Here is a 25,732-nt window from a genome sequence, read left to right as displayed (position 1 = left end):
ATCATAAGAGCGTGGCCGATGTGACTGCGTCGCCATAGAAACGGAACCACTTGACATATTGTTAAAAGGTGCCCTTGGGCAGAAGAACTCAGTTCACATTTAAAATTAAATCACCACCGCACGATGGGGAGACACGCCACGGCGTTACCATTGAAGCGGGTGGGACGTCGGCACTGAGCCGGACGCTCGGTCCGCTGTCACCCCCCCCCCCCCCCCCCCCCTTGCCGAGTGAGCGGGCGAACGATCCAAGGAGCGGTTGGCGGTTGGCCCCACCCTTCCCCGCGCGCCGCCGGCAGCTGCCGACCATGGGCTCGAGGAAGGGCGGCGCGGGGCGGATCACCATCCACGGGTCGTTTGAGAGGGAGCACTCGGGAGCTGTGAGTGCGGCGGCGGCGGGATGGGGGGCTCCTAAAGAACTACAGGTTGTCATTGAATGTCTCCCTCTGCGTGCCGAACGCCCCGAGGTGACGGCCACCTCGTCTCTATGTTTATATTAAGGAAATAAGTCAGATTAAACGTCCCGAAACGAGCCGGTGAAACGCTATTACTGTGTCATGAACCATGTGCCCCCCCCCCAACCCGCAATATACTTGTACAGTATGCCATTTAAAGCCTGCAGGAAAGATAAATGTTTTTTTCCTGCAGGATGTTCTGCAGGGAAGAACAGGATGGGGGAAAAGCATAACAATTGTGAAAAGAGGGGAAACTAGCCCACAAAACGAGGTAGATTCACCATTATTCTAGGTCCTTCCAGCTCAAGTGCGCGGTAATTTCCGCCTCGCCCTGGACGTTTACATGAACGGCACCTCCCTTGCCTCTCCATATCTGCCCCCAGCCCCGGGCTCACTGCTAACAGATTGTCTGGGTGTTAAACTTTGAGCTGGCGCGGGTTACCTACCGGGAGTGAACTCTCCAGCAGCCGAGTTAGGGGCTCAAGCTCGAAGATCCAGGCATGGTTAGCGGTGCTCAAATCGGGGAGAAAAGTGGTCACCGGACTAGTGTTGCCAGCGAGGGTGCAAAGACCATGGGTTGATGTGGGATTTCTTTTTGTATTTTTTTAAGCAGATGTGGCTAAATACCGAATGTTACCTTCCGTCCAGATTATGTGTTTGTGATGTCAGGATAATTGTTCCAGTGTCAGGACAACCTCAGCGTTGCAAACGTTAGGGATAATTACACCGTAGTTACATTGCGGTGTGAAGTGTTTGGCACCGACTCCGGCTTGGGATGGTGTAAATCCCGAGTCTCCCCACTTCACTCCGAAGCCAGATTGAGCCCCCACTTCTAAGATCTTGTCCATTCTCTGCCGTAAAATTGTTAGCAACCTAAAGCTCCAAAGTTTTGTGGTTAGAGCAGCATTCTACAATGCTTTTATTATTAGACCCTATTTATAAAACTTAGAATCTAATGGAGTTTTCAACATACTTCCAATTTTAATGAAAACCATTGATTTTTGTAATTTGATCAACACACTGTTTGTTGTCATATTTCCTCTAACATTGTCTTAATTCTTAATGCCTTCCATGCCATGTCTTATTTTTTAAAATGCAGAGACTTGAAATTCACTGCATATCTTTTGCTATTGATTTTTCCGTTAAAACTCCATCGAATTTGGCCATCTGATCCATAATTTATCTGCATTCTCCTAAAATGAAACTGCCTCCTGCCTAACTCTGCTACACAACATTGCACATTGTATTGTAAAATCTCAGAGTTTTGGATATTATTATCTCAATCTGAAGCCTTAAAAGCTTGATGTTTACTAACATTAATTTGATTAGCAACAGATTCTATCACTGTGCTTGCATTTTAAACTAAATTGTTATACTGACAACTGTTGTAACTACATAGTGTCAGTGCAAAAGTCTTTTGAAAATCCATGTTTCATGTATCTAGCCAGTTTGCCACTTAAAAACATTCTGTTCTCTTTCTGTACTGCAGTCTATGCTTATGAATCATATTTCTAAATACTCATGAATTTTATCTCAAATGAAGGATCCTGAGAGTTGGTATTAATGTATACAATCCAAATGCCACATAGTCAATCTTTGTTGTACAGTACACTTGAGGATTAGTATTTATTTTGTTTGTGTTTACCATTGGGGGGGGGGGGGGGGGGAATGTTTTGCGTGCTGCTTTGACCAGGTTCAGTGTTTGTTGTACAGACTAAGTGTTTGCCTTCCGTCTCCTATCAGCCTGTTCCTTCCTCGAAAGGGGAATGCTGAGGCAGAGGTGAGAGAGATCTTGTTGCATGGGGCTCTGCAAATGGGTTAAACAGAAGCAAAAAATGCCTTTGGGTGCATTTACACCTCAGCTTTATTGCCTTTAGTTAACTTGCATATATTGGATTAGATCTTTAATTCCAAATCTAGTCTAATTCCAAACCATTTATGTTTATTATACTCCCAAGGTTCTAAGATGTTTGATGTATTAATACCATGTGCTAACACATACTCTTGATTTTTCTCTGCAACAGCACCAAATCATTCTATCTAAAAGGTAGAATCGTTGCTCAAGAGATAAGGGAAACTAGTGGAGATGTTTTGGAAGAAATTAATATTAACAGAAAGGAGGTATCCACAGCCTTACAGTGCATTAAAATGGATAAATCCCTAGGGCCTGACTAAGTGCATCTTTGGACTTTGGGAGGCTAGAGGGAAAATTGCGGAGGCCCTTGAGTTTTTTTGAAGAGGTAACCAAAAAGGTAGATGAGGGAAGAGTAGTGGATGTTGTCTATTTGGACTTTAGCAAGCCTGGAAGGTTAGGTCCCATGGAATCTAGGGAGATCTAGTTAGGTGGATTCAAAATTGGTTCAGAGGTAGGAATCAGAGAGTGGTGGTTGAAGGCTGTTTCTTGGAATGGAGCCAGTGACTAGTGGTGTGCTGCAGGGTTCTATGTTGGGACCCTTGTTATTCGTTATTTATATAAATGATTTGGATGTGACTGCACAAGGCTTGATCAGTAAGTTTGCAGGTGACACAAAATTAGGAGGTGTTGTTGACAGTGAAGAAGGTTATTGTCGATTGTAGGGGGATCTTGATCAGTTAGGGAAGTGGGCCAAGGAGTGGCAAATGGATTTCAATAAAGATAAGTGTGAGGTGATGCATTTTTGAAAGTCAAACCAGTGTAGGACTTATACCATGAATGGTAGGGCACTATGAAGTTTAATGGAACAGAAGGACCTAGGATTACAAGTGCATAGTTTGTTGAAAGCAGCATCACAGGTAGATGGTGGTGAAAATGGTGTTTAGCATGGTAGCCTTCATCAGTCAGGGCATTGAGTATAGGAGTTGGAACATTATGTTGCAGTTGTTGGTGAGGCCACACTCGGAGTACTGTGTATGGCTTTGCAAACCCTGTTATAGGAAAGATGTTGTTAAACTAGAAAGAGTGCAAAAAAGGATTTACAAGGATGTTGCCAGGACTAGAGGGCCTGAGTTATAGGGAGAGGTTGGCCAGGCTAGGTTTTTATTCCTTGGAACATAGGACAATGAGGGGCAACCTTATAGAAATGTTTAAAATTATGAGGGCCAAGATAAGGTGAATGGTAACAGTCTTTTCCCAGGGCAGGGGAGTCCAAAGCTAGGGGGCATAGATTTAGAGTGAGAGGGAAAAGATTTAAAAGGGTCTTGAGGGGCAACTTTTTCCACACAGAGGGTGGTGAGTATATGGAACGAGCTGCCAGGGGACATGGTTGAAGCAGGTACAATAGTATCATTTAAGAGGCACTTGGATAGGTACTTGGAGGGGTGGGGTTTAGAGGGATATGGGCCGAAAGCAAGAAATTGGACTAACTGGGTGGGCACTGTGGTTGGCCTGGACTTATTGGGCCAAAGGGCCTGTATCTGTGCTGAATTGCTCTATGATTCTAAAAACTATCCTGATATGCAGTTCCACTTCATCTTTTATCACACTGTGTTGGAACAAAGATATTTTTCCTACTTGCCTCTTGCCCTCTGTAGATCTATTCATTGATAACTGCCAACATGACATTGTCAGGCTTAATTTTTGTATCATCTGTACTTTAAACTTGCAGCAGTCCCCTCTGAACTTACAGCACTCCACTCATTAAATATCAATCCCAGTATTGTCATCAAACTTGCTGACATATGAATTAGGAGCAGGAGTTGGCCACTTGGCTCCTCAAGCTTGCTCTGCCACTTAACCATAGCTGATCTGAATGTACCCTCTGCTTTGCATACCTTTTTACCCAAAGGAACCTTTCATCCCTTTCTTATCAAGTATTTATCTACCTTTGCCTTAAAAATATTCAATCATTGTTTCCATCTCTCTTTGAAGAAGAGAATACCAAATAGTCATGATCCTCTGGAGAAACAATTTCACCTCTTTTGACCCAGCCCTAACCCTAAATGAATGACCTCTAATTTTTAAACAGTGACCCCTAGTTCTTGATTTTCTGATGAGGAAACATCCAATCAACATCCACCTTAAACAAGGTTCCACCAGCAGACACATCTTCTTCTCCCCTCCCCATTCAAAATTCTGAAGGGACTGTTCATGCCATAACTCCATGGTTCTCTTTTTCATCTCCACCAACCACTCCCCATCTCATAGCAGTTTCCCATGAGCTGCAGGACAAGTAACACCGATGCTTTTGCTTCATCCTTTCTCACCATCCAGGGTGATTCTGAGCTTCCAATCACCTTTAACTTTAATTCTCCATCCCACTCCTACTCTGGCCTCCCTCTCACCAGCCTCTTACACTGTTCCAACAACGTCCAATATAAGCTTTGATGCTGGCACATCGTCTTCAGACTCGGCATGTTGCAGCCCTCAGGACTCAATACTGAAGTCAATAATTTCACATAATCAGTTTTTCTTTTTGTCTCACAACTCATCAGTTCTGATATAAAGTCATCCACCTTAACATTAACTCAGATTTATTTCACTATGGATGTTACTGATCTGTTACATATTATTAACATTCTTTTTTTATTGCAATATTTCAGCAACTGTTGTGTTCTGCATCTCTCAATTCTGGCATTTTTTTTAAACACTCTCCAGCTGCCCTTATTCATCTTTCTTGATCTACAATCCTTCAGACAGATCAATTGTGACTAACCAGCATTCATTCCCCTCTCTTATAAGACACTGAAAACAATCTTGATCTCCAGTCTATCACAGATATTCCCTTTGTTCTGTTCGCCCTCTGATCTCTGCATCTTAAAACATACTAGTTTTCTCATTTTTCTAGTTCAGATGATGGTCATTGACCTGAAATGTTAACTCTTCATAGATGTTGTCTGATGTAAATTGTCACTTGCACTGAGGTACAGTGAAAAACTTGTCTTGCATACCATTCATACAGATCAATTCATTACACAGTGCATTGAGGTAGTACAGGGTAAAACAATAACAGAATACAGAGTAAACTGTATTCCTAGAGACATAGAATTTAAATTTAAAAGAGTAGAATGATTATAGTAGAAGTAATGAGTAGATCTACAGAGAGCAGCTTGCAACGAGTCGCCATGTTCCGGCGCCACCTTGTGAAAAGGTGACTTGTTCTTACCAAGCTGTTAAATGGTGAATGAGCCTTTGGTACACAACCTAAAAACACACAATGCATTAGTGAGCAAGCTCAGAATAATGTGATTACTACTTGAATGTATGTGTTTTGTTTTCTCATGAACGATGCAATCAGAAACTGGATATAAGGCTTGACTCAAACCATAAACATCCCTAATCAACACTGTCAGGTCACTTTTTCTTAAATTTATGTTAACTTTAGAGAATTTTCTTTATTTTGAAGGTCGACACTGCCATATGTCCAATGAAATCTCCTTTATCCCAAAAATGTGCAAGAATACAGAGTCCAGAAAAATGTCACAGTACATCAAAAGAACAGCAATGTGTGAACTGGCTCTCAAAGAAGTATTTTACTCATCTCCAGGTACAGTAATATTTTTACTTTTGTTAATAATAGTGACCAGTAATGTGATTGCATGGCTGATGAAGTTTCTGGATGCACACTAAAAGCAACCATGTTAGGATATTAGCCAATAAATCAGAGATTTTGTCTTATGGCAACTGGGTTGATCAGATTCTGTATTCCATTTGTCACATTCCAGGCTCCATTTGCAAGAACTGAATTACAAATGGTTGCAATGTATATGAGAGAGTTTATCAGTGCACTGGCTTCAGTAGAAGTAGCTCTTTGGTCATAATTTTGCTGGAAGACCAAGAGCTTTATGTAGTGATAGGCATTAGGCTATTCACCTACTTTCCACTGCTGTGTATGGTTTTGGACCTGCTGGGAGGATTGGGCTTTGTAGAGCATGAAAATTGCATAATTAGTTAGTAGAACTAATATTTCTTGAGGATATCAGCATTTTTATTTTTTTCTAGTATTTCAGTAATGTTCATCTCTTTGATGTTGAAATGCATTTGTCATCTACCTTTCTAGCTCTAAGGCAGTTTGAAATATGTTGCATTAGTGAGGCATGTCAGTTGAATTAAAATCATAATTATAGTACATTTTCCACGAGTGCACGGTTTGTAAAAATGAATGCACACTATCACTATCATTTAGTGCCATTAAAGTAGCAAACACAACCCAAAGTGCTTCATCACAAAACCAATAAAGTGATTCTAAATGAAATGCTGTTCTCAAGTTGTCACAATCTTGTTAAAGCAGTGTCTGGTTACATTATTATTTTGCTATATAACAAATTCCTATGACTTTTTCTAAATTCATGATGTGGATATCACAGGAATGGTCAGTGTTTATTTGTTATCTTTAACTACCGTTAATAAAGTTGTGGTGGCCTGCCTTCACGAACCGTGCAAGCCATGTAGAAGGACTTTTCAAGGGAGTTTCTAGGATTTTGACCCAATGACTGTGAAGAAATGGTTAGGATGGTGTGTGACTTAGAGGAGAACCTGGAATTCTGTGGTGTTCCCATGTGCCTGCTGACCATTACAGGAGATAAAGGGCAGATAATACACACTGCATTGATACTGTGTTGGAGGGAGTGAAGGTTTAATAAGAAGAATGGGATGCCAATCAAATGACCTTTTTGAACCTTGGTGGTATTGAAATCTGTTGGAGTTGTACTTGTATAGGCAAGTGGCAAATATTCCATCATATGCTAGACTCGTAGATAGTGGAAGGAATTTGTGGAATAAGGTGATGAGTTAGTTGTCACAGAATCTTTGGCCATCCACCTGATCTTGCAATCACAATATTTATGTCTAGTGAGTTTCTGGGCTATGTTAACTCCTAGGTTATTTTATAGGAGATTCAGTGTCCTGGGAAGATGGCCTGAATATCTTGTTGGAGATGGCTACTGTTGGGCAGCTCTGTGGCACAAATCTTGCTTGACACTTATTAAATCTAGCTTGAATGTTATGTAGGACTGCTTTGGCGTCCAAATATCTTGGCTCCCAGATATTTTTGCAACAACATCTGCAAACATTGCATCATGTTCCACATTAATTCTGATGATACACAACTCAACCTTATTTGACTCCACGTACTTAGCTCTTTGTTTGAAGCACAGTTCTTAATGAGCAGAGATTTCTTTCAACCAAATATTGGAACAACAGAGTCATTGCAATTGCCCTCATCACCATTTTTCAGCCACTTCATCCATCTATCTCCCTGTTATCTGTCTGAATCTGAACAAGATGTTCCACAACCTTGGCATCATCTGACCCCAAGATGAGTTTCAGGTGGTGTATATGTATCACCATTAAAGCATTCTTTTCTGCTTGTGTAACATTGTCTTACTCAACCATGCCTCAGTTCATCTGCTGCTGAATCCCTCAGCAGCTAATGAAAACTTCAACAATGATCTTGTTATCTTTAGAACTAACTATTCCAAGATACTTGTTCCAACCTCCACTAAACTTGAGGCTTAATTTGTATTTTGTGTGATGTACTCTTCATCCGCTAACCTACTTCTTGCTGACCTATGTTGATAAGAGTGAAATGGCTTTCAGTTCGATGGGAATTTACAGCAGCCTTGGTAAAGAGGGAGCTGTTCTGTTGGGAATGGCTTAATTTAAGATGGGCTTTGGAGAGAGGAGGGGAAAAGTAGGGGTAGGAAGATTCTGGTGAGGAGAAATTTAGAAAGGTAAATGGAAAGGACATGATGAAAGAGCATAGCAGCAAACAGGGTATTGATAATCAGAGTTTGTCAGGGAGGAGATGAGGGTGTATCTCCAATTCAGAGTAAAGAGAGTTGGTAGAAAACAGAAGTTTAGGCTTAACTAGATAGATTAATAGCACAAATAGAACAAATGTGTATAATCTGATATTTTATACGCTTTATATTTTTATGAAAGTAAATTTGTATCAAAATTGTATTACAAAATATAATTTTATTCATAAAATATAATTTGTATTAACTGATTCATAATCAATATTGCAAAATGACTAAAGCTGGGAATTGAAGAAATGGGCAAAATGGAAATGGTGGAAAGGTGCTCTGATAATAAAGGATAGGATAAAGGTAGTAGAGAGATAGGGTCATAGCTTGAAAAATCAGGAAATAGAATTTAGTTTGGGTAGAACTAAGGGACAACAAAGGACAGAAAACATTAATGCGTTGTCAATAAGCCCTTGTATAGTAGTAGTAATGTGGAGCATAGCGTAAATCAGGATGTAATAAGGTTAATATAATAATCATGGGGAATTTATTCAGCAAATTTGAATGGGCAAACCAATTTAGCAGTAATAGTATGGAGGGCAAACCAATTTAGCAGTAATAGTATGGAGGGCAAATTCAAGGTGTTTATATGTGATGGTTTCTAGATCAACCTGTTGAGGAACCAGTTGGAGAACAGGATATTCAATATCTAGTTGCCACAATGAGAGAGATTTAATTAATCATCTGGTAGATAAAAGGCCATATAAAAGAATGCTAGTAGTATAATAACATTTTATACAAAGATTGATTGTAATTTAATTCAATATGAAATTGGGATCTTAAATGTAATCAAAGCATAACACATGTATGAAATGTGAATTGACTGTGATAGATTGGGAAACTACCTTTTGTGGCGACTCACCGTCTAGTCGGGCGAACCGGCTCGGCAGTCGGGTCGCGCGGCGTCGGAGCGACGAGGCCCGCCGCCATCTTGGGCCTCGTCGCTCCGACGCCGCGTGACCCGACTGCCGAGCCGGTTCGCCCGACTAGACGGTGAGTCGCCACACAACCCCCCAGAAGCGGCGAGACAGTCCCCAAGGTCCGTGAGCTGTGCCAGCTGCCGCTTAGGGGGGCGGCCTCTGCGTCGTGGCATGGCAACCTCGACAGGCTGTTGCAGATCCAAATGGGCCGGTTTGAGCCGTAACCGCCAGGAACACCTTTCCCACCTCCGCCAGCTGTATTCCCGCCTCCGTGATTTCGGCCTCACGATTAACCCGTCCAAGTGCCAATTCGGACTTGACTCTATCGATTTCCTCGGCCACAAAATCACCAGCGATGGGGCAACACCCCTACCCGCCAAGGTGGATGCTATCCGCCATTTTGCCCGCCCCGACACAGTCAAAGGCCTACAGGAATTCCTTGGGATGGTCAACTTTTACCATCGTTTCATCCCTGCAGCAGCCCGTATCATGCGCCCTCTGTTCTCGCTGCTGGCTGGTAAGGGCAAGGACATCACCTGGACTGACGAGGCTGCGGCTGCTTTCGTTAAGGCCAAAGACGCCCTGGCAGACGCCACGATGCTGGTACACCCTAGGACTGACGTCCCGACTGCCCTCACGGTAGACGCGTCCAACACCGCGGTGGGTGGGGTACTGGAACAGCTACTCGAAGGCCGCTGGCAACCCTTGGCATTTTTCAGCAAACACCTTAGACCGCCCGAACTGAAGTACAGCGCTTTTGATCGGGAACTTCTAGCGCTGTATCTGGCGGTCCGGCATTTCCGATACTTTCTAGAAGGCAGGCCTTTCACCGCTTTCACCGATCATAAGCCTCTGTCCTTTGCCTTCTCCAAAGTCTCCGATCCCTGGTCAGCTCATCAGCAGAGACATTTATCCTACATTTCCGAGTTCACAACTGACATCCAACATGTCTCCGGAAAGGATAATGTCGTTGCTGATGCACTTTCCAGACCAACCATCCACAACCTATCCTTGGGTGTCGACTACACGGCCCTGGCTGACGCACAGCAAGCCGACGACGAACTGCCCAGCTACAGAACCGCAGTCTCGGGTCTGCAGCTCCGAGATTTCTTGGTTGGTCCAGGTCAGCGGACCCTACTTTGCGACGTTGCGACTGGTCAGCCCCGCCCTATTGTCCCTGCAGCCTGGCGGAGACGCGTTTTTGACTCGGTACATGGGTTGGCGCACCCATCCATCAGATCTACTGTCCGACTGGTCGCCAGCAAGTTTGTCTGGCATGGCCTGCGCAAACAGGTCAGTGAGTGGGCCAGGACTTGTCTGCACTGCCAGACGTCAAAAATCCAGCAACACACCAAGGTCCCACCACAGCAGTTCGAGCCTACCCGTAGGAGGTTCGACCACATACACGTCGACCTCGTGGGCCCTCTGCCGGTTTCAAGAGGAGCCCGGTACCTCCTTACCATCGTGGACCGGTTCACGAGGTGGCCTGAGGCAACCCCCTGACTGACATCACAACCGATTCCTGCGCCCGAGCGCTGCTCACAACTTGGGTCTCACGTTTTGGCGTTCCGGCCCACATCACTTCAGACAGAGGCACCCAATTCACTTCCAGTCTCTGGGCTGCATTAGCGAACCTGCTAGGGACGCAGCTGCACACCACCACGGCCTACCATCCTCAATCAAACGGGTTGGTGGAACGTTTTCACCGCCATCTAAAATCGGCCTTGATGGCCCGCCTGAAGGGTCCTAACTGGGTTGACGAGCTGCCTTGGGTCCTGCTCGGCATACGCACTGCCCCCAAAGACGACCTCCGCACTTCGTCAGCTGAGCTTGTATACGGGGCGCCACTAGTTGTCCCCGGGGATTTCATACCTGCCCTTCAGGACCAAGGGGAACAACCCCCAGCAGTTCTACAAAGACTGCGCGAGAAGCTCGGCGCCTTGGCCCCGATTCCCGCCTCATGGCACGGTCAAGCCCCATCCTGCCAGCCCAAGGAACTACGGGACTGTAAGTTTTTTTCTTTTTTTTTTTTTTTTTTTTTTTTTTTTTCATTTTTTTTTTTTTTTTTTTTTGTTTTTTCGTTCGCAGGGGCACACCTCGGGCACCATTGCAACGACCATATGAGGGACCGTTCCGAGTCATACGGAATAACGGATCCACTTTTATTTTGGACATTGGAGGCAGGGAACAGGTTTTCACGGCGGACCGCCTCAAACCGGCCCATTTGGATCTGCAACAGCCTGTCGAGGTTGCCACGCCACGACGCAGAGGCCGCCCCCCTAAGCGGCAGCTGGCACAGTCCACGGACCTTGGGGACTGTCTCGCCGGTTCTGGGGGGGGGTTGTGTGGCGACTCACCGTCTAGTCGGGCGAACTGGCTCGGCAGTCGGGTCGCGCGGCGTCGGAGCGACGAGGCCCAAGATGGCGGCGGGCCTCGTCTTTCCGAGCGACGGGGAGAACCCGCGCGCGGGAAAGTCCTGATGACGTAGGACTTACGTCATTGCTGGTTTTTTGGGCGGGAGTTTTTCTCCCTTAAAGGGCCCGCACAAGGCGGGAAAATAAACCAGTTCTGTTTGGCAATCCTCCGAGTAGAGTCTTGTTTTATTCCGCGGTAGCAACCGCTACACTTTCAAGGTATGACAGTAAATGAACAACTTTAATTTTTAACAAACTAGTACATTGTTTATGGCAAACATATATTGCATTAAGGTAAATAATCTAGCAGGAATAGTTCTCCTGTTACAGGAAGAGTGGTGAGGCTAATGTGGGCAAGTTTCAAATTTCAGCAAAGGAAGACCAGGAAATTCATAAGAGAAGAGGAAGTACAATATAATGGCTGCATAGGTTGTAGGGTGGTAAAGGAGGCATATGGCATGCTTGCCTTTATTAGTCAAGGCATTGAGTTCAAGAATCAGGAAGTTATGTGTCAACTTTATAAAACTCTGGTTAGGCTGCATCTGGAGTATTGCATTCAATTCTGGTCGCCCTATTAGAGGAAGGATGTGGAGGCTTTGGAGAAGATGCAGAAGAGGTTTACCAGGATGCTGCATGGATTAGAGGACATGTGCTATAAGGAGAGGTTGGATAAACTTTTTTTTGCTCTGGAGACCTGATAGAGGTTTCTATACAACTGGTATCTTTTTTCCAGGGGTGAAATTCTAGAGGGCATGCATTTAAGGTGAGAGGGGGCAAGTTCAAAAGGAGATGTGCAGGGCATTTTTTATATACAGAGTGGTGGGTGCCTGGAATGCTCTGCCAAGGGTGGTAGTGGAAGCAAGTACAATAGATGTGTTTAAGAGGCACTTAGATAGGCACATAAATGTGCAGAGAATGGAGGGACATGGACGTTGTGCAGGTAGAAGGGAATCATTTAATTAGACGTTTAATTAGTTTGGCCCAACATCGTGGGCAGAAGGGCCTGTTCCTGTGCTGTACTGTTCTATATTCTGTAATAATCTAGTGAGGAACATTAAAAAAAACAGACTGTAAACATATATAAAAAAGAGATTAGCATAGGCTAATGTGAATAGGCAAAGACAGGAAGTATTATATTGGTGAATAAGCAAATAGCAGAAAAGTTAAACAAATATTTTGTGTCTGTCTTGGGTAAAGAGACAGGAAACCTCATGGAATAAGGGAGGACAACAGGTCTAGAGTGAATGAGGAGCTGGAAGAAATTAACATCAATTTTAAAAAAAAAATGCTTTTGGTGAAAGTACAAGTTCTCCCCAGCTTACAAGCACCTAACTTTGTATACAGCCTTTACATATGAATGAGCATTTGGGAGACTGGCAAGATGGATTTGCCAGTTCTCGTGGGGTTGCAGGCATCTTTGGCTGCCTGGGAAGTTAGTTTGCAGCTGTCTTTCCAACTTGGGAACTATTTGGGTTACAAACTTTTCACAGGAACGGAATCCTGATGTAATCTGGGGTTGACCTGTAATAGGACTGAAAGCTGATAAATTTCCAGGACATGATGACCTGTATCTGAAGGTTGTGAAGGTGGTGTCTATGGAGATCATGGACATGGATGGACTAAAATGTCGTAGATTCTAAAATGGTTCCAAATGTAATCAAACTATAAGCAAAGGAGGGAGAGAGAAAACTGGGAAATCCAGTCCAGTTAATTTCATGTAAATAGTTGGGGAAAAATGCTAAAATCTATTATTAAAGAGATGATATCTGGGCATCTAGAAAATAATAAAATTGGGCAGATTCAACATGAATTTATGAGAGGAAAATCAAGTTTGACAAATCTTAATTTTTTTTGCATTTTAATTAGCAAAATAGATGAGGGAGAATCAGTGAATATGGTGAATTAAAAGTATTGCCCCTCATAATTTCAGGACTCCCATCAGAAATCCTTTGATATGGTGCAACACAATTAGAGCATGTGAGGTTGGGGGTGATTTACTCATCCGGACTCATTCTCATTCTGATTCTGAAGACTGGTTAATAGATGAAAAACAGAATAAGAATAAGTGGGTTATTTCAGGTTGGGAGTGTGCAACTCATTGGGTTCCGCAGAAGCTCCGGTTGTTCACAATCTGTATTGATTTGGATGAGGGGACCAAATACAACGTATTAAAGTTTGCTGATGATACTATGCTGGTTGGTAGTGTGGGTTGTGATGAAGATGCAGAGAGTCTTCAACGGGGAATAGACAGCCTAATTTCTATGAGCAAGAACTTGGAGGATAGAACATATAGTGAAAAAATGTGAGGTTCTCTACTTTGGTGGGGAAAAAATAGAAAGGCAGAGTATTTTTTGAATGGTGGGAGACTAAAAGGTTTTTGTGTTCAGAGGGACCTGGTGGTCATACACAAATCATTGAAAGTTAACATGTAGGGTACAGCACACAATAAGGAATGCAAATGGAATGCTGGCCTTTATTGCAACAGGATTTGAATATGCAAGTAAAGACATCATACTGCAATTTATAGAGCCTTGTGGTGTTGGACCTAGAATATTTCTGTACAGGTCTGGCATATTTATGTAAGGAAATATATACTTAGAGTGCATTGTAAATTCACCAGATCAATTCTTGGTATGGGAGTATCCTCCTATGAGGAGATAAACTCGTACTACACAGAAGCAGGCCGTTCAGCCCTCTGAGTCCATGCCGATCATTAAGCAACGGTTTATTATCTGTACATTTCCATCAACCTTCCTACTCATCTTCTCACTAGGGACACTTTACAGTGGCCAATCAACCTACCAACTGCATATCTTTGGAATGTGAGAGGAAACTGGAGCATCCTGGGGGAAACCCACGTGATCACAGGATAGACGTGCAAACTCCACACAGGTAGCACCAGCGGTCAGGATTGAACCCAGACTGCTGGAGCTGTGAGATAGCAGCTCTACCAGCTGTGCCACTGTGCTGTCCTCAATCTTGAGACAATTTTGCAGCAATGTTTTCTGGGTGAGAGGATTAGCTCTTAACAGGCAGAGCCATCTTTTGTGGTAGGTATGACTTCAGTACTGGAGATTGTTTCCCCAATTCCCAATAACTTACATTTTTCACAGCTGTTTGGTGACACAGTAAGTTCAATGGTGCCAGTTGCTCTCACATCACTTGCGATTCATTTCCTTTGACCATATTTTGGAAGATGACAGTAATGAGGTCTGGTTCTAACTGGTTGTAGCAAACCTAAACTGAGTAAATTTAATTAGAGAAGGGGCAGTTGATAGCATTCAACCATCTTCCTTTTGTAGTTGGAAATAAAACAGTCTTCAGTTTGTATTGGGCCCTGAGACTGATCTTTCTAATTTTTTATAGAGATGTTGCAGTTGAAGTTAATTGTAGAAGTGTTGAATGTTTAAATCAGGGTAACCAATCTACAGAAGTTTTAAATCTCTGTTTTGCAGGCCAAAGCAGTTCTGGAATCCAGTGAAGTTCATGCTCTTTGCCAGCCTATATATGACACACAAGAAAGCTTTGTGAAGGTTAGATCAACCTTTTTGCTTTATATTACTTGCTCATTGGCAAGCAATAAATAAAAGAAAAGTACAATTAAAGTTGTCAATTACAACTGCAGTATTCTTGATATATGCTTGCTGTACTCTTTATTTTATCGCTTTCCTACTGTCAGGCAGTAGCAGGACTTCCACTTGAACCTTAGACCTTTGGAACTGCATATTGGGTTGCATCTCACCAGCTAAAGCATGTGGGGTTCTGAACATTTAGGCATTTGAGTGGCAATGTCTCAATTTTCTTACATTGAAATTTTTGTTTCCTCCTGTGTTGAACTACATGTAGAGTGATGGAGCCCTGTCTTGAAGTGATTTCCTTTGCTCTAGATTGGGGAATTGCCTGTTGGGTCCCTGCACCAAATTAAGCCCAATGCAGAACTGAAACCACATTGATGTGAAGGTAGATCGTAGAGCTATGGATTAGGAAGTAAAGGGGAAAGTAAATTACTATTTATTTAAGTAAAACTTTGATAATGTGGCACACTTGGGACTTTGGTGGTGCTAGATTTTTAGTCTATTGGATGTTATTTCTAATAATACCTCAATGCTTTTAATTCACTTTTATGCAATATTTTAATACACTTTCCAAGTAACCAGGTAAGTGGAGAGGGTGCATGGGCTGGAACTCCTGTGAGTAGGAAGGGAACGTGACAAATGTCACCTGATGAGCCATCCTAGAATCAGGACTTCTGAATAGTCAGACAATAGATAATTGGAGTTTTACAGTAGTTTAATGCTTTATTTTTGTGTTTTTTTATGAGTTGAATAATTTGTAATTTCAGAGCCATAGAGTTGTATAGTATAACCACAGGCCCTTTGGCCCACTATGTCCATGCCAGAATCAAATACCCATCTATACTAATTTATCAAAACTCAGTCCACAGCCTTCTATATCTTGGTGATTCAAATGCTTGTCTAGCTACTTCTAAAATGTCGTGAAAATACTTGCCTCCACCACCTGCTTGGACAGTAGATTCCAGATTCTAACCACCCACTAGGTGAATAAGTTTTTCATCATATCTGCTCTTCCCCTGAACCTGTGCCCTCTAGTTTTAGATACTACTGCTATAGGGAAAAGCTTCCTACTATCTACCTTATCTATGCCCCTCCTAATTTGATGCAATCATGAAGATGGCATGCCAGCAGTTCCACTTTGTTAGGAGTTTGAGGAGATTTGGTATGTCACCAAAGACACTGACAAATTTCTATGGATGTACGGTGGAGAGCATCCATTCTGACTGGTTGCATCACAGCCTGGTATGGAGGCTCCAATGCACAGGATAGCAAGAGGCTGCAGGGGGTTTTAGACTCAGCCAGCTCCATCATGGGCACAACCCTCCCCATCATCAATGACATTTTCAAGAGGCGGTGCCTCAAGAAGTCGGCATCCATCATTAAGGACCCTCACCATCTGGGATATCACCTCTTCTCCTTACTACCATCAGGGAGGAGGTACAGGAGCCTGAGGACCCACAGTCAACAATTTTGGAATAGCTTCTTCCCCTCCACCATCAGATTTTTGAATGATCCATGAACACCATCTCATTATTCCTTTTTTTTTGCACTAATTATCTATTTTTGTAATTTATAGATTTTTTGTCCTTGCACTGTACTACTGATACAAAATAACAAATTTCACGTCAGATGTCAGTGATGATAAATCTGATTCTATTTCTGACCTGCATCAGCCTCCTCTGCTCCAAGGAAAACAAACTGAGCCTATCTAGTCTCTCCTCATAACCGAGATGTTCCACCCTGGGCAACGTGCTTGTGAATCTCCTCTGTACTCCAGTCCAAACACATCCATCTTATAGTGTTCAATCAGAAATGTACACAGTACTCCAGCCGTGGTTTAACCTATGTTTTATAAAATTGTACCATAACCTATGCCCAGCCTAATGAAGGCAGATGTCCCTGATGTCATCTTCACCACCTTATCTACCTGTGCTGCCACTTTCATGGTTCCTTGGACGTGTACACCTCTGTTCCTCAATATTATTCTACTATTTCCTTGTCTACATCTTAGCCTTATTAGTCCTCCCCAAAATGCACCAGGGTTAAATTTCATCTGCCATGGTAATAGAAACTGAATTGCTAAAACTAAGTAACAGGATGCAAAGCCATGATGTTTTTTCTCAGAAGGCCGAATGGAAATTTTTGAAAGTAGGATCAATATATTTTTGAGTTGTGAATCAAAGATGGGTAAATGTAATAATGTTGATACTTCTCAAGAAATTTAAATTTGGGTGTGTTGCATGCTTCATGCCATTATTAATATAATATTTGTTTATTCAGAGTACTGACATTATTAATTCTTTTGTAAGCATTTTTCCATCACATTCATTAGGAGTTGGATAAATATTTGGCCTACAAGGATATGCTAAACCTGCGAAAGAAAGAGCTATTATACAAGAAATGGAATGAGTGTGTCTATCAACCACTGCAGTGGAAACTCCGATCAATATTAAACCAGTCATTTGAAAGAAGGCGAGCTTCAATTTTACAATACTTAGATTACTGCAATAAAAAGGTACTATTTGGCAACAATAGTGATTTATTTTCATAATAACCTTCCATCCATGTGTATATTAAGCTTTTTCTTTTACTAGGAGCCTGTATTTTTGGAAAATTATAATGCCGATGACTTCAATCCATTTGTCCCTCACCTGTGCAAACCTCATACCTTTAAGGTATAGTCTTAAAATTATACAGCATTTGGTTTTTGATCCGATTACTACATCATTGTATAGCTATGTTTTCTTTCTATTTATTTATCAGAAAGTGATATATAGATATTCCTAATTACCCTTTCTACTGAATGGTTTGCTGATAAATGCTATGAATTGTGCTTTAATGTAGCCTAATAGATTTCACTGACTGGAATAGTTTAGGGTTTTAAACTAATCGTTACTATATATTTAATTTGCATAAATATTTTATCTGTGCATATTTCCCAATTGATATTAATATTGAGGATTTTTGCGTGGTATTCATTGCTTTTTAGCCATGTGTTATTGTAATATAAGTAGATTCAGGGAATTCGGGCTATTTCAACGGGTACCACACAGCCAGATATTTATCTTGTGTTGCTTTGTGTTGAAACCTGATGTGATGTTTTTTCCCTTCATGCGCATGTTCTGTTTAAAAAAATTTCTTGCAATGTGTTTGATGATGACAGTGGTATTGTTGCTACTAACCTGTTAGATTGGTAATTCCAGGATTCTTAAGCAGTTATGACAAAGGGACCAAATCAGAATTACATATCCGAGTCAGAATTCTGTGAATAGTACTGGTTAGTATTACACTGAAATGTCAGCTTAGGTTTTTGTGCTCCAGATTCTGGAATGGACCTGAACCCATAGCCTTTGGATTTAGAGGAGATTGTTGTCAATTGAACTGAGCTAGCAAGAAAGATAAATTGGTAATCAGGCCATTGCTGAAGCAAGGGTGGGGGTTGGGGGTGCTTCTTAAAATGAAAATTGGAAAGAAAAATAGGTCTTGGGGCTTGGTAAAGAAAGATTTTAACACTTTAAAAATTATTATACACTATTTCTTGGAAGAAATTAAACTCAAGAGCAGGGATAGAGGTTAAATGGTGTGAAGAATTAGGCCAATGTATGCGGAATACTGTAACTCATCCTTAACTTAAATTGTGCATGATATCTGTAATTGGAGCATGGGAGTTTTAGGCCAAGGAGTTGGTTAACAAAGAAGCATTGATGCTGAAGAGAGGATCCAATGATACTGTCTTCAGTTTTAAACTGCAATATGGATTGTATTCAGAAAATTGACACAACAACACTAGAAGTAAAGTTTTGCAGATGGAAAAATGTGAATATATTTTTGACACGTATTAAGGGTGAAGGGGAGTGATATCAGAAATGCTTGTAGGGAAGACCCAGATATTGCAGGATACAATATACAGTGTACTCCCATGTTGTATCAGCTCAGATTAACAGAAATTCACCTCATGGAATTCAGAAATCACTAGCAAAAAATTTGAGATACACTATAAAAACTTGCTCTTCTGCAACTTAAGTGAGAAAAAAATGACTAAATAAACACATGCAAAAGAAACAACAAATTTTGCCAAGTTTTAAGGGTTTGTGCTATGGAAAATCATGATATAGACTGCTTTCTAGGAATGCAACTCCCCTGTAATGGGGGAGTGTTCTGTATGTAGCAAATGGGATTTGCAATTAAGTATTGCCAGGTATAACATATTTGGGCAAGTTGGAGGGGAGGTAATTTAACTGTACTAGTTAAAGGCAAAGAAAAAAAGATGCAACTAGCTGTAAGATATATACAGAATTCAAAACTTCAAGTTAAAAATATTAGAAGGGACCCATCACACCCGCAAATCTGTGAGATTGGTATAGGATAATTATCAGGGACTTCAAATAACCTCAATAAACCACCAGAAAGAGGCAATCGTAGAAAAGGGAATCGATTTACAGAACATATATGTCTACTTTCGCACTCACCACATTGAGATGGATCCAAATGGGAATGGAACGATGTAGTATGTAATAAACAAGAAGAGGTAGATTTGAGAGTAGAAGAACACCTCGATAGTAGAATTACCACATTTTAAATTTTCAGTTAGGATTGAGACAGACATAAATAGAACAGTTTGAGGTAATTGACAGAAAAGTGAAAATCTTAAAATTTATCATTAGAATTTAGAAATACAATGCATTTTCAATGGGACTATTCAAAAATATTATTCAGCAAAGTGATTAAAAACACAATTTCGTAATTGCTTGACTATTGAAAATGTTGAGTGCTGTACTCCTGTAATAATTTTACTCTTTCTATAGACAAGGACTTTCAACTCTCAATGATCCTCTGCTGTTGCAGAGTCGAAGCAAGAGTGAGGAAGATAGTGCTATACAGCAGTGCCAAGAAGGTATCGGTGCAATGCATTTGGTTGGAGTGCACTTTTTTGCTTAACTACCATACTACTGGTGTATCAGAGGGAGATAAAGTAGAAAATCTGCAAGGAAATTACAGAGAATCACAAGAATTGTGGAGTGGTGATATTGTGGTACTTGGTTGCCCATGTATTGATTGTAATGAAGTGATAGTGTGAAATGTTGAGTGCAACGTTGATGCATGACACCCCTCAGGGACTGGACTTTGTGGGTGACCAATGAGTAGGGGTTGAAAATAAAAGTTCAAAAGTCTTTGTTCTTTATATATTAACAATAATCAGTAGAACATTTTCTTTAGTCTCTATTGCCATTTAAGTACTGAACTTTTGCCTCTACCTTAATCCTAATGCAGGTGAAGTTTACTCTTTGAAACAAAGTAAAGAATTTTTCCCGCCCGCAATTACCTCTATATCCATTGGGTCGCCATAATATTGACTGCATTGCCTGGCTTCGTGTACCATTAAGCTATATTGAAAGTGATGTCCGACAAAGAAGCAGGTAGTGAACATTTTGCAATACACTGTCATTTTGCCCCTCAATACAGTGGTAGAATTAATTGAACTTGACAGCTCGTGATTTTGAAGGCAACCTTTAACTTGTCCAAAGGTTAAGCAATTAAAATTAATACTAGTTGTTTGAAATTTCATTTAAAAAAAAACAAAGCTGTCTATTCCATGGAAGGAAAACATTTAAAATATTTTCCCTGAATATTCATTTTCTTTTCACTGTAACAATTAAAAAAAAATGAAAATCTCTTATTAAGTGACAAAGAGATGGAAACGTAATTAAATTACCCAATTACTGATCAAGCAGATGTGAGTTTAAAATATTTTTCTAATATTCACATTTGTTATGCAGTAAATAAATCCGATGACAATTGTCTGTATTCTTCAAGTTCCAAGCTATCAGGCTAAAGGTGTTTTTTTTTATATCACATTTATTGTGCTGCCATAGGCTTAAATAAATACATGAGTTTTGGTATGTGAAGTAGCAATGGAAAATATACACTTTTACCATACTTTCATAGTTAATTATAGTTTATAATTTCAAAGTTAATTAAATAGAAAATGTATTCAACAAACTGTCAATTAACACAATGAAAGCAATTACCTGATTCTTAATCACATTGCTGATGCTGTGACTTTGTGACCAAATTGGCTGTCAAATGCTACAAAAGTGACTACAGTTCACAAATGCATTTTGGGGGAATGTGTGGTTCGTAGATGACAAGAACATCCAGTGCATCTCATCATTTGTATGCAAGGTCATTCTTTAAATTTTACACATCAGGGAAACTGTGCAGAATTAAGAGTGTTACATTCAACCACAATGGCCATGGTTAGGGAAAAAATAGCAAATAAGTTTCTTTTATGTGTGTACCATCGAGAGATCCCAGCTGGAAAGTGAATACATCTCAATTTGGTGCAGGTATTATTTGAGGCTTTTGATGTCCTTACCATTAAAAGGTTTTATTAAAAACTCATTGTTTAGGTTTACATTAGAGTAGACAATCAGTCAACATTTTACCTCCTGTGCATCCAGCAAAATTAGCAACTTTAGTACGAAGGTAAAAAGTTAATGTGAAAAAACAAACTGTTGGAGGAACTCTGAACATCAGGCAACGTGTGGAGGCAGAAGGATGGTCAACATTTTGGATCAAGAGACCCTGCATCAGGATTTGACCCAAAACATTGACTATCCCTCTGCCTTCACAGATGCTGCCTGACCTGAGTTCCTCCAGCAGCTTGTTTTTTTACTCCAGATTCCAGCATCAGCAGTCTCATGTCTCTTTAAAAAAAAGTTGGTGTAGGCTGGACAAAGATTTTTTTTGTTAGAAATATGTATGTTATCCTTCTGTATTGTCCAGCTGAATGGAAATGATCTTGCCCAGTTCCAGCTTTGTCACCAGTCAGAACCAAAGGAAATAACTGAATTAGTATCTCTGCAATTTGGCATTATTACTATAACACACACAATTTCTTTCCACTTATCATTTCCATCTCTGCTGTGTTTCTGCCTTGCCTCAGCCCATATATACTTAAATCCTCACTTGTTTTAGTTATCTCTGTTCAATTATTTCCAAGCTATTCTAGTTGGATTCCTAAATTTATCTTTCTTAATCTTAAAATCATTCCCAACACCCTACTGCCTGTATCTTAAAGCACCAAGTTTGATGACATCACTCCTGTCTACGAATACTTCCATTTAAAATGTTCAACTCTTTTGGCCTTGTTTTCCCCTGGTATTTCACTCTGCAATCTTCTTCAGCTGTATTACCAAGATTATATGATTCTCCAATTCTAGCCTTTTGTTTGGAGACATAAGAGACTGCAGATGGTGGAATCTGGAGCAAAAAACAAACTGTTGGAGGTACTCAGTGGGTCAAGCAACATCTGTAGAGGCAAAGAAATAACTGATGTTTTGGATCCCTCTATATTCTCGTTCCTGATCTGAAATGTTGACCATATGGCCATTTGATTTGCAATTGTAACTTGTATAATTAAGAGATGTGTTTTGATACTTAAGCATATTTGCAATTTATAAATAAGTGTTCAGACTTACGAAAACCATTCATGAGACACTGCCCTGCTGCCCATCGCATGCTCAGTGTATGGTTTGAGTCTGGTTGCATATTTCTTTCCTCTTTCCCTCCCCCCCCCCCCCCCCTCTTATTTTTACCCTTCTATCTCTCTTCCCCTTCTCTCTCTTCCTCCTCATTCTGAGATTCAGTACTCTTTTGTTCTGATCCAGAGGGAAACCATATTTTTTAATTTGCATCTGCAGGATATGAATGAGCATAGGCAGCAGAAAAGTTGGATGTTCATGGTCAAAATGTTTGGTTACTCAGCTTTGTGAGTGTGTGCAAAAAAAAACATGACTCAAGCTAGAAAATGTACAGCTTCCCGGTAGACCTTTCTGACTGTTAGGGGTATGTTTAATGAATTAGAATCTCTTCCAGGAGCAAGAGCCTATCCTAGAAAATGGAGACAATATATTGACATTAATTGGACAGCCCTACCAAGTTGACAGCATGATCATGAGAGGCCAAATTGCTGTCTTCTGTGCAGTGGCAGTGATTCCACGGACCTTAACCACCCACCTCTGGCCATGTTTTGGGTCACCATTTAAAATCTCTTGCTCAGTGTCATACAAATGCAGGCTATTACAAACTTCAAAATTGAAGATTTAATTGTTTAATTTTATAAATGAATAATTGTTTAAACCAATTTAGAATTGTAATTCTGTACAATGGATTTTTTTAACATTGACTTTTATTTTATTTATACAAAGGAAACGCATAATTTCAGAAACCACTAGAATCTAGACACAAGTTCATCCGCTTTTGCTGAGGCAGATGCAAATATGTAAGAAGTTTTTCCAAGATTCATATATGAATGGCCATTCTAATATCTACCCTGGCATACAGATGCAAATCTTCCAGATTCATTCATTCAACAATTGAGGTTCAGTTCAGTTCTTGAAAATTGTCCTAAACCACCTTGTATGACAACCATCCCTAAAACTAAGTAATAAAATGACATCACTTAAAATACAATTATTGTTTTTAGCTGCTCACATCGTATCTTTAACTTATAAACAGAAGTACTTAATTGCCAAAATGTGACAGCAGAAAAAAAGAAAATGTCACAAGTGCTATTATTTATGTGCCAATGTTTACTTGTATGAAAATCTAGAAGTATGAATAGTGGGGAATTTAAACAAAAACTGAAAAAGCTACATGTAATTGGTTGACCAGAATTCATGACTTTGGGGATTTAAAACCTTAAATGTACATTTGAGGCAGGGAGAAGGTGGTAGAGGGCAATGAAGGTTTACTTTTTCTAACTAGAACATAATGTCCGTAAGAGATGCATTCATTGCAAACCTAAAATGAACTGCTCTACTTTGGTTATAACTTGGAGGGGTTATTGGTGAGGCCATGTAATTTGCTATTAGCCTCGTGTGCAAAGTGAGAATATGACTGAGTTTTCTTCAGGTGGTTTGCAGAAGTACAAGGAAGAATGGAAAGGAGACAGTTTAAACATTACATGGGCCCAGATGACTTTTAATTTCAGTCTGGGGCATAAAGTGGGAATTTCATTTTAAAGTTTACTGGAACTGGCCAAGAAATTTATCCCTGATGTTTGGAGGAAGTATATTGATTCAGGGTCAAACATTGTGACAGTGTAACTCTTCAGTGCTTTTGGCAAGGAGAATCACATGGTAATATTTGATATCCCACTGGTGGGATTTCAGAGTAAGCATTGTTACGTTCATTGGATTTTGTAACTATTTCCCAAGGTTTGGAGCAAAAAGTGCACACTAATTGTAAGTGGGAGTTCTGTTACTGAACTGACCATTGACCCTGAATGCAAGAAAATATGATGAAAAGTCAGAATATCTTATAGCTGTCATTGTTAAAAATAAGTGTGAACCAATGAGCTACTTAACTGATGTCAAAAAGCTTAATGTTATTGTAAAGCACAAATTATAAGAATCTGATTTTGCTCCTCGAGTTACTTACCTAGAAGTTTACCTGGGATTCTTGTGATTTATTTTATACCAAAATTTAGAGTAGGATTAGAGACTGCTGTTTACTAGGGCAGTTAATCAATAGCCATTAATGTGATTTCAGATTAACATTAAGTTTACAATTAAGCCTATGCATTAATGAAAATCTGAAGTCTTAATATAAAAAGTTTCACACTGGAGTTCACTGTTTACTTTTAAGCTGGCACATTGCCTCAGAGTTTAACCTTCCTGCTCTTGAGCCTGATCAACTCTGATGTTGGGGATGGTTCGTGGGGGAGCTCCTGATTTTGAGCCTGGCCCAATCCTCTTTCCTGCTGCCCCACCCACAAAATTCCAGGATCACTGATGGCAGATTTGACTCTTGCTTCCACTCGACTGTGGGACAGTATGAACATACGTGTGCGTGCATGCAAGCATCCATGATTAAAAAGAGGAGAGACGAGGGTGGGGAAGAGGAAGAAACAGGAAAAGTTTGAGATAGAGGCTGGAAGGGCATGGGGATAGAAGGAGAGAATGTGGAGGGGGAGGAAGTGTGAGTGAGTGCTGGCATCTCACACCTCTTTCCCTCCCTCTTATCTCTCACTTCTTGACTCTTCCCCTTTCTCACTTCTGCTCCCTCTTCAGCTCTCACACTCAAACCTAACTAGCTCCCCTTCCCCTTGTTATAAACAAACCAAAAATAATCTGTTCTTGTGTGAGTAGAATTGGAAGAATGAAAAGTTTATAGGGCTGCTGGAGGTTAGAGATGGAGCAAAAACAGGGTGATTTGAAAACCAAGAGTTTTATATTATTATCTGTTGTTAACGCTATGCATTTTCCATTTGACTGTACAAAAATGTTCTATTAAGTGCAATTAAATCCAAATATTTGTAAATTGCTTGACAGCCTATTATTATTTACTATATACTATATTAATACTTTTGTCAGACCACTTGTTAATGTTTCACACAATTCTTGTTTCATTATCTGGAAATAAAGACATACTCAAAAATGTCACTTGTCACTTAATGGAAAGTAAAAGTAAGTGTACTGTTAATCTGGCATCCTCTTTATAACCCAAACCAAAAGAAACAAATAGCTCAAATTATTTTCATGTGCCAAGTAGTATTGTTGCCTGTTTTAAATGCTAAAGGTGACTGTGGAAGAATATGTGAACACTCGTAGAGGAAAGCACTGGAATCTTTAATCTTTGACTGA

The 25,732-nt window shown here is 40.6% G+C and overlaps 1 protein-coding gene across 2 annotated transcripts; it reads left to right on the top strand.

The window, feature by feature from the left end:
* The first annotated feature begins 66 nt into the window (after window positions 1-66).
* On the top strand, window positions 67-25,521 carry fam228a (family with sequence similarity 228 member A). Of its 2 annotated transcripts, none has more exons than XM_052024862.1 (8): window positions 67-377; window positions 5,774-5,914; window positions 14,964-15,041; window positions 17,416-17,598; window positions 17,678-17,758; window positions 19,889-19,977; window positions 20,355-20,500; window positions 23,294-25,521. In XM_052024862.1, the coding sequence occupies exons 1-6, from the start codon at window positions 306-308 to the stop codon at window positions 19,910-19,912; spliced, it is 579 nt and encodes a 192-aa protein (XP_051880822.1). In that variant the 5' UTR covers window positions 67-305; the 3' UTR covers window positions 19,913-19,977; window positions 20,355-20,500; window positions 23,294-25,521. The 2 variants fall into 2 exon arrangements, with proteins under 2 accessions (XP_051880822.1, XP_051880821.1); XM_052024861.1 differs by having other exon boundaries at window positions 230-422.
* Window positions 25,522-25,732: the final 211 nt, after the last annotated feature.

This window comes from Pristis pectinata, chromosome 10, assembly GCF_009764475.1.
Source record: "Pristis pectinata isolate sPriPec2 chromosome 10, sPriPec2.1.pri, whole genome shotgun sequence".
Taxonomy (NCBI): Eukaryota; Metazoa; Chordata; class Chondrichthyes; order Rhinopristiformes; family Pristidae; genus Pristis; species Pristis pectinata.
This window is presented reverse-complemented; position numbering and strand designations above follow the sequence as displayed.